The sequence below is a fragment of the Symphalangus syndactylus genome, chromosome 14 (genome assembly GCF_028878055.3).
Source record: "Symphalangus syndactylus isolate Jambi chromosome 14, NHGRI_mSymSyn1-v2.1_pri, whole genome shotgun sequence".
In the NCBI taxonomy this organism is placed as follows: domain Eukaryota; kingdom Metazoa; phylum Chordata; class Mammalia; order Primates; family Hylobatidae; genus Symphalangus; species Symphalangus syndactylus.
Window position 1 is genome coordinate 41,687,474 of NC_072436.2, and position 13,618 is coordinate 41,701,091.

Below are 13,618 nucleotides of genomic sequence, written 5' to 3' on the forward strand. Positions count from 1 at the left end.
CGGGAAGATCACGAGGTCAGGATTTCGAGACCAGCCTGGCCATCGTGGTGAAACCCTGTCTTTACTGAAAATACAAAAATTAGCTGGACGTGGTGGCGGGCGCCTGTAATCCCAGCTTCTCAGAAGGCTGACGCAGGAGAATCGCTTGAATCCGGCAGGCAGAGGTTGCAGTGAGCCGAGATCGCGCCACGGCACTCCAGCCTGGGCGACAGAGCGAGACTCTGTCTCAAGAAAAACACACACACACACACATACACACACAAACAAAAGTTTAAAATATCAATTAGGTATATTTGTATTTATTTAACTTTGTTTCATGAATCTTTGTTTCTAACCTTTCTCCTATAACCCATTCTTTTTTTTTTTTTTTTTTTTTTTTGAGACAAGGTCTTGCTCTGTTGCCCAGGCTGGAGTGCAGTGGCGCGATCATAGCTCACTGTGGCCTCAAACTCCCGACTCAAGTGATCCTCCAGACTCCCAAGCAGCTGGGACTACAGGTGCGCACCACGCCGCCAAGCTAATTTTTAAAATTTTTCTTTTGTGGAGACAGGGTCTCGCTATATTGCCCAGGCTGGTTTCAAACTCTTGGGCTCCAGCTATCCTCTCGCCTCGCCTCCCAAAGTGCTGGGATTACAGGCGCGAGTGGCCGCTGGGGTTCTTAATTTGGGTCTTTGAATCGCCTCAAGAAGTGTCTCTGAATCTGGGAATTGCAAGCAATGTTTCTGTGAGGACCTTCACACAGTTCATCGACTCTTCGAAGAGTATGGACCGAAAAAGGAATAGGGCACTCACTGCACGTAGAGAAAATCAGCAACCCCTGTTCCCCACCCTCAGCCTGAGGTGCCTACTTCCACGTGGGGTCAGGAGGCGGAAGCGAAACCAGAAGAAAAAACCCTGAGATCTATAAGGCAGTTCAGGTCCCTAGTGACATGAGCTAAAGAGAACTTGGACGCCAGGAGGATCCCATCACTGTACGGACTGTAGCAGACAGAATCCGGCTTCGGGGTTCAGATCAGTCGCACGGAAGGTGGAAATAGCCCACAAGTTCTACCCTGCCTCGGTCTTCCCGCAACAGCGCAGGCGCCAGGACTGCTAGGACGCCGCGCGCCTCCCGCGATGCCCCGCCCCGGCGCGAGGCAAGACGGGAAAGTCAAGATGGACGCGTCCATTTGAACGTCTCGCACGCCTTCCTGCCATTAGCATTCGAGCCCGCTGCTGTTTCCCGTTCTTCCTCCGGAATAGGGGAGGGAGAGGGAATGAGAAGCTGCCGCGGCCGAAGAGTCACTGTGACGGACCCCGCCGCTGTCCTCGGGCCTCCTCGGCCCCTGCGCCTCCGGGGAGCAGCCGGGGCTCGCCGCGCCTGACGCGTCCGGAGTTATACAGGTGCGGGCGCCGGACCGCAGCACTTGGTGGTCTGTCGCGCGCCGCGTGACTCTCGCACCCGTCCCGAGGCCGATCCAACCCCTGATGGCCGTAGGTCTGGAAACCCGGGGGACTGGGAACCCGAGGGAGGGCCTTGAGCGTGCCCCGGGGCTGAGGGGGTTCCTGGCCTGCGGGCTGGGGTGCTCCTTCCGGCTCACTGGTCGCCAACCTCTTTCCTGAGCTGTGCGCAGCATCCCATGTGCAGCCTCAGCTTCTAGACTGGCCTCCAGCCCCTCTGAGCTGATTTTCTGAGCCTCGGGCTCTCAGCCTGTTTTCACCGTCCTCTAGAACGGCTGGGGAAGCTCTTGTGGAGACTGAAGCTCCCGTTAGTGTGATTTGGGTCTCTTTTTTTTTTTTGGCAGGGTAGTGTTTGTCTGTAGGAATCATTGCTGATACTGTTATTTATAAAATGTGAATTTAATAGTATTTTTATGTGTAGCTGTTTATGTTGCACCTAACAAGTAAAAACATTTCTAAAAGTTTGGGGTACTGAAAAAGTATTAAATATGTGGCATTAATCGGTACAAAATGATAAATAATTCTTTAACAATTCTGTAGTTTTCTCTCAAAGTTATAAGAAAATAACATAAAATTGCAGAACTAAAGTTTCATAAAGTCAGAAGTTCGTTGATGTTGGTTATTCTGTTGGATAAAATATAGGAAGACCAGCTGAATTTTGAATTTTGTTTTCTTTTAAGGTTTTTTTGTTGTTGTTGTTGGGTTTTTTTTTTTTTTTTGAGGAGGAGTCTTGTTCTGTCTCCTAGGCTGGAGTGCAGTGGCGCCATTGCGGCTCACTGTAACCTCCGGCTCCCGTGTTCAAGCAATTCTCTGCTTCAACCTCCCAAGTAGCTGGGATTACAGGCGCCTGCCACCACGTCTGGCTAATTTTTGTATTTTTAGTAGAGATGGGGTTTCACCATCTTGGCCAGGCTGGTCTTGAACTCCTGACCTAGTGATCCGCCCGTCTCGGCCACCCAAAGTGCTGGGATTACGGGCGTGAGCCACCAAGCCCTGCCCCTTGTAAGTTTTATAAGGCACTTTCTACTTGTGTTCCAAGTTCAAGTGTCCCTGTACTCATTTATTTCTAGCAGGAGGAAAAACAAAACTTGTGTCATGTTTTGTGACATAATTGTATACAGAATAACTGTTTTTTTTTTTTTTTTGAGACAGAGTTTCGCTCTTGTCCCCCAGGCTGGAGTACAATGGCGCAATCTCGGCTCACTGCAACCTCTGCCTCCCAGGTTCAAGCGATTCTCTTGCCTTAGCCTCCCAAGTAGCTGGGATTACAGGTGCCCACACCATGCCCGAGTAATTTGTGTGTGTGTGTGTGTGTGTGTTTTTAGTAGAGACAGGGTTTGACCATGTTGGCCAGGCTTGTGTCAAACTCCTGAGCTCAGGTGATCCTCCCGCCTCAGCCTCCCAAAGTGCTGGGATTACAGGCGTGAGCTATCGCGCCCGGCCAAGAATAACATTTAATTCACAGCAAAATAACTTTGTGGCTTTGGAGGAGCTGCAAAGGAACTACATAGGCTTTGGGTGTTTGTGTAACCATATAGGTCTCTTGCTCTATGAGCAGCAAGTCAATACACGGAAACAACGGGGATTGCAGCAGATAAAGTATTTTACTTGCAGGGCCACCGTACTAGGAGACTGAGGAAACTTCAAGTCAGCCTCCCCAAAGAGTTATGGTCTAGAGGTTTTTTGGTTTTTTTGGGTTTTTTTTGAGACAGAGTCTTGCTCTGTTGTCCAGGCTGGAGTACAGTGGCATGATCTCGGCTCACTGCAACCTCCGCCTCCTGGGTTCACGCCATTCTCCTGCCTCAGCCTCCCGAGTAGCTGGGACTACAGGTGCCCGCCACCAAGTCCAGCTAATTTTTTGTATTTTTAGTAGAGCTGGGGTTTCACCATGTTAGCCCGGATGGTCTCGATCTCCTGACTTGGTGATCCGCCTGCTTCGGCCTCCCACAGTGCTGGGATTACAGGCATGAGCCACCACGCCCGGCCCAGAGGTTTTAAAGAGAGGGTAGTGGGCTAAGGTACTGATTGGTCAGAGAATGAAGGATGAAGTCATAGGACAGAGAGATAAACCACATTCTCATGCTAATGTGGTTCCTTGATGGGGTCTTAAGACTAGCTTGCATCATCTCAAAAGTCTTAGGCTCCTAACATTAAAAATGCTATGTATAGGAACATGGTATATATAAGCAGGTACAGGAAAGTGGATCAAAGGGCAATCTAATTATGCTTATCTGTACTTTTGTCTAAAGCCTGGCTGCTTCCTAACCTTGTGATGAAGGCTTTAACAGTTCATCCACATTTTTTTAGTAATAAACTGTACTATAATAGATTAATAATTAGATTAATTAGATGTAATAATTAATTAAAACGTAGTACCCTTAAATCTACAAGCATAACTGTTCCATGGCTAGAGTTATTCATGTCTCAGTTCTTTGGGTTTCGACCAATAATTGAAATTGATCGTAGTTATATATTTAGGTGGGATTGGGGGTGTCATAGCTACTTATGACATTTGATAACTTATGTCTTTTGTAGATTGGTCAGCTGAAAGCAGTTCAACCTCTGATGGATTAGAGTAATATGTGGTTTTTTATTGTTTTATTCCAATATGACAATGATCCCTTAGATGTACTTTTCAAATGAGGTTCTGGCATCTAACCAGAAATGACTTCAAATGTTGAGAAGCCATGTAGTTATGGGACTATAGAATACAACTTGTCTAAATACTTCATATATAAAGTATGGAAAAATTAGCGTATAGTAGTAGGAAACACAGGATAGTGGTGCGGGACATAAGTACTTGTTGCATCTCAGTGATTTCCTATAGTGGTAACTGTCACTCTGTGACTAAAATGTGATAATTGCAACTGTCTGAAAGAATCAGATCTAGAATGCCTTTTTATGTTATGACCAACTTATATACTTACCAATCTGATATAATTACTTGACACCTATGTAAGGATTAATGACTTGTGCGTTTATGGTATTTTTATTCTAGTTTTGAGTCTGGAAGCTGACCAGAATGTGTTTGAATTCATACAGAAATAATGTTGATATTTGGAACCCATGTCGAACTTCTATGAAGAAAGGGCAACGATGATTGCAGCCAGGGATTTGCAGGAATTTGTTCCTTTTGGTCGAGACCACTGCAAGCACCACCCTAATGCTTTGAACCTTCAACTTCGCCAGCTGCAGCCAGCTTCTGAATTATGGTCTTCTGATGGTGCTGCTGGCTTGGTGGGATCCCTTCAGGAGGTTACAATCCACGAGAAACAGAAGGTTCCATTGAGTTTCCCATTGTGTTTTTGAAATGTAGAGTGATATAATCTACTTGTAATTTAAGGCTACTGAGATGTAACTGAGAGATCGGTGTGATGCCACTTCTAGGGTAAAGTTAAGGTGTGGTAATTTCAATAAATGTTGAAAATAATGACTTTATTACATTGTTATAGTGACTTATTTAGATACCCTCTATAACTTGTGGTTTTATTTATTTTTTATTAATTTTTTTGTTTGAGATGGAGTTTTGCTCTTTTTGCCCAGGCTGGAGTGCAGTGGTGCGATCTCGGCTCACCGCAACCTCTGCCTCCCGGGTTCAAGTGATTCTCCTGCCTCAGCCTCCCGAGTAGCTGGGATTACAGGCATGCACCACCACCCCTGCTGATTTTGTATTTTTAGTAGAGATAGGGTTTCTCCATGTTGGTCAGGCTGGTCTTGAACTCCAGACCTTAGGTGATCCACCCGCCTTGGCCTCCCAAAGTGCTGGGATTACAGGCATGAGCCACTGTGCCCGGCCCACTTGTGGTTTTATAATGTGAGTCAGGTTCAGTAGTATGATTGTCGTCCATTTTAAACCTTTTTCTTTTCACTTAGTATGTGGGGACCAGATTTCATGTTATTTAATGATTAAATGGTAGAGATTAGAAGTAGTCCCTGCTGCAGAAGATTTACATGTTTCTAAAGGAGAGAAGAAATGCCACAAAAGTAGGTAGAGTAATAGTTTTTTTTTTTCCTGAGACGGAGTTTCACTCTTGTTGCCCAGGCTGGAGTGCAATGGCACAATCTCAGCTCACCGCAACCTCTGCCTCCTGGGTTCAAGCGATTCTCCTGCCTCAGCCTCCCGAGTAGCTGAGATTACAGGCATGTGCAACCATACCCAGCTAATTTTGTATTTTTTTAGTAGAGGCGGGATTTCTCCATGTTGGTCAGGCTGGTCTCAAACTCCAGACCTCAGGTGATCCACCTGCCTCAGCTTCCCAAAGTGCTGGGATTACAGGCGTGAGCTACCACACCCGGCCAGTAATAGTTCTTAAGTAGGGGAATGAGATGTAAGTGTGTGTCAGAAAATGAATCCCTCCTGCCTTATTCCATTGTCATATCCCTTTGGGATACCAAAATCTCAGGGAGGGAAAGCCTATGTAGTTACAAATGGAAACTTCTCTTTCTTCCATTCATTTTGGTGGGTGGGACAAAGGAAAAAAAGGTGAATATATATGTGACTGCGAAGCAGGAAGTCTGCATTTGTGCGTAAATTCCCCGAGTGATTCCCATGTGCACCTCACTGTCCTTTCCCTACCCTACCTCATATACTTAATATGTCTTTTTAGTCTCCCAAGCATGTGATTTGACTTTTGGAATTACAGAGAAGGTGTACTTTTTGTTTGTTTTTGTTTTTGGCTGAGTAATATAGAGGAATAATATAAAACATTCAATATAGAGAATTATTGAGTAAATTCTTCGTGTAATTCTGTAATGTAATGCATATATCCACATCCTCTGTTAATCAGTATACCAAACTTTGTAGGAGTTGTGTTTGAATTGAGTCTTACTCCATGGGCAAATAAATTTTGTTCCAGATTTTTGAAGAACAAAAAAAGAGTGCTTGAATATGTTTTACATGTGTTAATTTTTAAGGAAAGCTGGCAGTTAAGGAAAGGAGTAAGTGAAATTGGAGAAGACGTGGACTATGATGAGGAACTCTATGTTGCTGGAAATATGGTGATATGGAGCAAAGGAAGTAAAAGCCAGGCATTGGCAGTTTATAAAGCGTTTACAGTTGACAGTCCTGTTCAGCAGGTGAGTTGATTTGAATTTTAGCATTTGATTCACTATTTAATGCAATTAAAAAAAGTTTTGTTTTAAAATTTAACAGAAATGATAAAACCAGCATAATGATCTCAGCAACTGGGTGTACGTTGTTACATGACATAATGTAATGTGAAGATAATCGCAGGAAAATAAAAATTTAATTTTATTTTATATATCATCACTTTTTTTACACCCTCCTTTGTCACTTTAATGATAATCTTTAAACACTCTGTCCTTATGTAATTCAATTTGTTATTGCCAGCAAAAACCTATAAAACATTAAGGGTACAGAAATATTTTAACACATGATTATTATAATTGATTGCAAAGATTTGAATAAATAAAAATTGTGGGATTCATAATGGTAGAGAGAAAGGAAAAAATCTGCTTTGCAACCATTGCAGTTGGCTGTTACAACTAACTGTTCTGAAAGTTGATAATGAAAGGGAAAGAATTAAGCATTTGCCATATTTTTTCAGGAAGACATGCAGTTCATCTCCATTTGATGAAGGAAACCTCTTACTTAGAGAAGAATGCTAGCTAATAAATGTAAAAGGAATTGTAGAATTAGAATATCACCATTTTGTAACCTCCAGTGCAATAATTGATTCAAACAAGGATTGTAAATGCATACTAACACTGTTGGTTGAAAGAATATTAGCATGGCACCAACATATCACCCTGTGGATTACCTGGTAAATGTGAAGGAACAAATGTACCTCTACTTTGGAGTTATTTGTCGGTCTCCACCTCAATCAAATGATTGAGTTTAGCATAATTAATAGTGACATGAAGGAATATTATATGCTTCTAGCTGTAATACAGAATGAAGTACATGATGTCATCTAAGTTTTCTTCCCAAAAATATGAATATTTAGACCTCACTTCCTGTTTATAGGAAATATAGGCAATAGAGAATTATATTTTAAAATACCATGAGATAAGGAAATGGATGAGATAGGAATGGCTAAAGCTTTATTATTATTGTTTTTGTTTATTTATTTATTTGTTTTTTGAGATGGAGTCTTGCTCTGTCACCCAGGCTGGAGTGCAGTGGCATGATCTCGGCTCACTGCAAGCTCTGCCTCCCGGGTTCATGCCATTCTCCCACCTCACCCTCCCGAGTAGCTGGGACTACAGGTGCCCGCCACCACGCCCAGCTAATTTTGTTTTTATATTTTTAGTAGAGCTGGGGTTTCACTGTGTCAGCCAGGATGGTCTCGATCTCCTGACCTTGTGATCTACCCACCCACCTCAGCCTCCCAAAGTGCTGGGATTACAGGCGTGAGCCTCCATGCCCAGCCAAGCTTGATAATTATTAAAACTGGCTGATGGGGATTCATTATCCTATTCTGTTTACTTTGTATTTATTTGAAATTTTCCGTTATAAAAAGTTTATAGTCTACATTCTGGTTTCTTTAAAAAAGTCATGGAGAAAGAAAAAAAGGTGGAGACTGTTCTACATTGAAAGAGACTAAAGAGACATCACCAAATGCAGTATTTTTTGAACCTTGTTAAATGAACTTTGATTGAGTCCTGGTTTTAGAAAACTAGCTAGAAAGATATTTTTGGGGAAAATTTGGGAAAGTTGAAAATTACTGGCCAGTAGCTGATTTAGAGAAGTATTATTTTTTTCTTAGGGATGATGATTTTATGGTTTTATAGGAGAACATCTTTATTTTTAGAAAAGGCATGGTGAAGTATTTAGGGGTGAAATGTCATGATGTGTGTGCAATTTATTTTTAGACAGTCAGCATTCCCATTCCAAAAATCCCATATGTACACAAATGCACACACACACAAATATGGCAAAATTTTCATGATTGTTGGATTTAGGTGAAGTATGTTTGCTGCATTATTTCAACTTTTCTTACTGAAAACTTTTATAATAAGTTGGAGGAAGAACCAATGCATTTATTATAGTTGAATTAGGGTTGACAAGAGGTTTTAGAGGCTTATGACTAATGTTAAGTTTCATTTTTGTAAATGCTGAAATCTTTGTATCTGGACACTGCTTCCTCCCACTCCTCCCACCTGCCATTTACTATTTCCTGATGAGTACTGTATACTAACTATTTATTGGAAAGGATAAAGTGAATCATTATTCCAACATTTGAGGGCATATGTAAAAGCGTTTGTGTCCTGGAGTGTTGAAGCCAGTGATCTTTTTGATGGTAATTTTTTTCCCATATAATTCATATGGTTAGTATAGATGTAAAAAGTGCATTTGATGATATCCAGGTAGTTCTTTGCTTCTATATCTTCATCTTAATTTCTCCAAGAACAGTTGCCTATTTACTAGATTCTATGGAAGTGCAGTTAGATGTATTATCTCCTTTATCTTAAGATCACTTGTAAGTGTAATTGTAAGATTTGGAATTTCAGTCTTTTGATCTGGAAAATATATTGTTATTTAATCTTCTTGCTAATATGGAGAAAGATAATTCTAGTTTGTTTATGAAATAATATCAGGTATATGTGACTCAGATTTTATCTGTTCATTGTTTTACTTATCTTGCAAGCTTTTTTTTTTTTGGTTGTTTTTATTTTTTCATTTATTGTTTTTGTTTTTTAATAGAGATGGGGGTCTCACTATGTTGTCCAGGCTGGTCTTGAACCCCTGGGCTCTAGCAGTCCTCCTGGCTTGGCCTCCTAAAGTGCTGAGATTACAGGTGTGAGCCACTGTGCCTGGTCTTCTGCAAGTATTTGGTCTCACTCTGTTTCAGACATTATGCTGGGGCTACAAAGGTGAATGTAGTTTCTGCCATTGAAGGACTCATAGCCTAGAAAGGAGAACAAACAGATCAACTGAAATGCTGTATTCTGAATGCTGTATAATAACTGCCTGTCCACAGAGTGATGAGAGCCTAAAGGACTGAGTGCCAAAGGGAGGGTTTTTCAAAGAAGATGCTATTTGTGTTATAAAATGGTGGCAGAAGGGCATTCTAGGCAGAGGAAATCACAGCAAAAAGAATTATGGAAAAAGATGACTTTTTAAACTTCAGAATGGCTGTACACAAAGTGTGGGTGTGGAGAGATGCAAGTGGATGCTGGCAGTATACAGACCAAAGGGCTTTGTATATAAACCAAGGAATTTGGATTTTAAACTGTGTGCTGAAGGGAGCCTGCCAAGGATATTAAAATGGAAGTGATCAATTTTGTGTTTTGAGAAGAGATTGCTTTGTTAGCAATATATATATAGGATTGACTGGAGAGGAGGGAGACTGTTGTCAGGGGCACTGTTTTGTGACTGTTCAGGTGAAAGATTGGTGCCTTGGCAAAGAAGAGGTGATAAAGCAGAGGGAGATATGGAAGGGGTTAGTGATCTCTTAGATATCAGGGATAAAAGAGATGTTAAAATATTTACTTCTAGAGGCTGAGAGGATGGGATTTCATGAAAGGAAGTTGAGACTGTAATCAGTGCATTGTAGATTTTGGACATTTCAGGTTGGAGTACAGCTCTCATGCATGGTTTTCTTCATGAATTTTCATTTCTTAACCATTAAAATCTCCCACAACTCAACAATAAAACAAACTACCCAATTAAAAAATTGGGCAGAAGGACTTAAATGGATATTTTTCTAAAGATGCACACATGATCAATAAGCACATGAAAAGATGCTCAGCTTCAATAATCATTAGGCAAATGCAAATTACAACCACAGTGAGATACCACTTGACACTACTAGGTTGGCTGTTATTAAAGAAACATAACAAATGTTGTTGAGGATGTCCAGAAATTGGAACTCCTGTGCATTGCTGATGGGAATGTAACATAGCTGCTGTGGAAAAGTTTGGCGATTTCTCAAAAAGTTATACGTATAGCCAGGCATGGTGGTGCATACCTGTACTCCCAGCTGTTCAGGAGACTGAGGCAGGGGGGGTCACGTGAACCCAGAAGTTCTAGGCTTCTGTGAGCTAGAATCATGCCTTGCATTGCAGTTTGGGTGACAGAGTGAGACCCCATCTCTTAAAAGAAAAGTTATACGTAGAATTACCATTATGATCCAGCAGTTCCACTTCTAGATATATGCACAATTGAATTGAGAACAGGGACTCATAGATACTTGTACACCAGTGTTTCCAGCAGCATTATTTATGATAGCCAAAAGGTAGAAACAACCCATATCCATTGACAGATGAATGGATAAACAAATGTGGTATATGCTAACAGTGGAATATTGTTTAGCTTTAAAAAGGGATAAAATTCTGATACATGCCATAACATGGATGAACCTTGAGAACATTATGTTAAGTGAAATAAAATAGATACAAAAGGACAAATGTTGTACAGTTTCACTTACATGAGATACCTAGCACAGGCCCTTTCATAGGGAAAGTGGAATAGAGGTTACCAGAGCTCAGGGCATTGGGAAATGAGGAGTTATTGTTTAATGGGCACGGAGTTTCTGTTTGAGATGAGGAAAAAGTTCTGGAAATATGCAGTATTGTACAAGCTCACAAATTGTACTAAGCTCGTCAATTTAATGTTAATGCCACTGAATTGTCTACTTAAAAATTGTTAAAATGTTAATTTTCATATTGTGTATATTTGACCACAGTTAAAAAAAAAAAAACACAAAATGCTGTTAAATAATAAGTGATTGCCAAGTATGTCAGTTAAAGTTTAATAGCTTTTCCTAGTTTATATTTTGTAAGATGGGCTTTTAAGAAAGGGAGGAGTTAGTTTTTCTAAATACTTTTTCAAAAGTCAGTCTAGAGAGAGTCTAAGAATAAGATCAATTGTTTAATCTAGAGATTATAAAGTTTGAATAATCTTTAGTTTTGTATAGGATATAGGGTTAATATGGTTTGAGCCACTATTTGAATTTTTGCTGCAAAGTTTCTATCTGGTAGGTTTTTTGATTCTTGTCTTCTCTTTTTGTAAAATTTATTTTTTTAATTTAAAATTTTAATTCCTATGGATCTTTTCATAAAATTTAATGGTAAACATATTTTGTCTTTCCTTATCATATTTATCATTTATTACTTTTCTTCTTATTATTATTATTTCTTACTATTTTTTCTTATTCTTTTTGTTCCCATGATTGTACATGTTGAGTTGAGGAGGCAAAGTTATTACGTAGATGCTATTATTATTTAGATGCCATTAGTTAATAGATGATTATTTAGATATAATTTTCTTAGGTAAGCATTTTGTTTTGATTTTAGGCATTGTGGTGTGACTTCATTATATCACAGGATAAGTCTGAAAAGGCCTACAGTAAGTTTCTTTTTGAAATTTTATTTTTCTTTTGATGATTCCAAATGTTTATCTCATTGTATTTTTCATTCAAATGAAGTAGCCACTAGTAATAGTGGTTTACCATAAGCATCTTTATATTGTGCATTAAACAATTTGTGCTGTTAGGATTGAACTTCTTTGGGGGAAAAAACACATAAGTCTTGTACCCTTTCTTTTCAGGTAGCAATGAAGTAGAAAAATGCATATGTATATTGCAAAGCTCATGTATTAACATGCATAGCATAGAAGGAAAGGATTACATAGCTTCCTTACCATTTCAGGTAAACAAATGTTTCAAATTTTGGGGGGTTTTGTTGGAGAACATTTTTGAATTAATTGGTTTTAGAGGCATGTCTTATGTCTCATGTTTCGTAGTAGTCAAAAATGTTATTTTTACTCAAAATAACTAAATTTTGGCAGCTTTAGTGGCTTGCTACTTTTCTGTACTTTACAAAAAAATAAGTTATTTAATGAAGTGAATTAGGAAGTCTTCTGTGGTATGTGTTTGTTGGTTTAAATGATAGGTAAGAACTTTTGGTTATATTAAATAAGGCATATGAATAACACCAGTCTTTTTTTGTTACTCATCGTCTTTTTAATGCCTGGGGCTATTGTTAACACATTGTCATTTTGTTACTGATACTGGCCAGTGGCAGGAATTTCACATTGAACAACTCCTCTTTATTAGATTTGATTTTATCTTAGAGTTGCTTATTTGTATTACTTTTTAAGAAAATACTGTATTTAATGATTATGTTACTTTGTAAAGCTATTACTAAATTGGAAAATAAAACATTCTGTAATATTTCTTTAAAACATTTTATAAAGGGGTAGGTTCTCTTACTTCTGTCTTTTCCCACCTTTTTACCTGAAAGGTTGCAAATGTTTGGCCCACTAAATATGGATTGTTGTTTGAACGAAGCGCTTCTTCCCATGAAGTACCTCCAGGTTCACCCAGGTATTCATTTTGTTCACTTCAGAATATTACTGCTTGGGATTTGTGTGTGTGTGTTGGTTCTGAGGTTTATCTAAAAGTTTGAGATGATGATAATTTTCATGCTAACAGCATAGATATATGCCATTTTCTCTCATCTCAGTACAAGTTGAGTATCCCTGATCCAAAAATCTGAAATTCTCCAAAATCTGCAACTTGTTGAGCTCCAGCATGACACTCAAAGGAAATGCTTATTGGAGCATTTCAGGATTTGGATTCTCAAATTAGGGTTGCTGTCATCAAAAAGATAACATGTCATGATCAAGTGGGTTTCGTCTCAGGGATGCAGGGATGGTTTAACATACACGAGTCAACAGATGTGACACATCACATAAACAGAATTAAAAATCATATGATCATCTCAATAGATGCAGAAAAAAGCATTGGATAAAATTCAGCATCCCTTGATGATAAAAACAAACTAGGCATAGAAGGGAATTACCACAAATTAATAAAAGTCATATACAACAAACCCACAGCCAACATCACACTGAATGGGGAAAAGTTGAAAGCATTCCCCCTGAGAACTGGAAGAAGACAAAGATGCCTATTTTCACCACTTCTATTCAGCATAGTACTGGAAGTTCTGGCTAGAGCAATCAGGCGAGAGAAAGAAATAAAGGACATCCAGATTTGAACAGAGGAAGTCATACTATCACTATTTGCTGATGATATGATTATATACCTAGAAAACCCTATAGACTCCTCCAAAAGACTCCTAGATTTGATAAATAAATTCAGTAAAGTCTCAGATTACAAAATCAATGTACACAAACCAATAGCACCGCTATAGCACCGCTATACAACAACAATGACAAAGCTGAAAATCAAATCAAGAACTGAGTGTCTTT

General features: G+C 39.6%; 1 protein-coding gene across 13 annotated transcripts in view; it reads left to right on the forward strand.

The window, feature by feature from the left end:
- Window positions 1-880: 880 nt before the first annotated feature.
- The window catches only part of ANAPC1 (anaphase promoting complex subunit 1), a 121,761-nt gene continuing 109,023 nt past the window's right edge, over window positions 881-13,618 (forward strand). For 2 of the 13 annotated variants that reach the window (XM_055243477.2, XM_063616635.1), the window contains exons 1-6: window positions 881-1,477; window positions 4,483-4,719; window positions 6,355-6,516; window positions 11,701-11,752; window positions 11,954-12,054; window positions 12,649-12,731. In XM_055243477.2, coding sequence (XP_055099452.1) covers window positions 4,507-4,719; window positions 6,355-6,516; window positions 11,701-11,752; window positions 11,954-12,054; window positions 12,649-12,731 — 611 coding nt within the window. In that variant the 5' untranslated portion in view covers window positions 881-1,477; window positions 4,483-4,506. Of the gene's footprint in view, window positions 1,478-2,592; window positions 2,712-4,482; window positions 4,720-6,354; window positions 6,517-11,700; window positions 11,753-11,953; window positions 12,055-12,648; window positions 12,732-13,618 lie in introns of those variants that run through there. The other 11 variants (XR_008650996.2, XM_063616642.1, XM_063616637.1 and 8 more) reach the window with 10 other exon arrangements.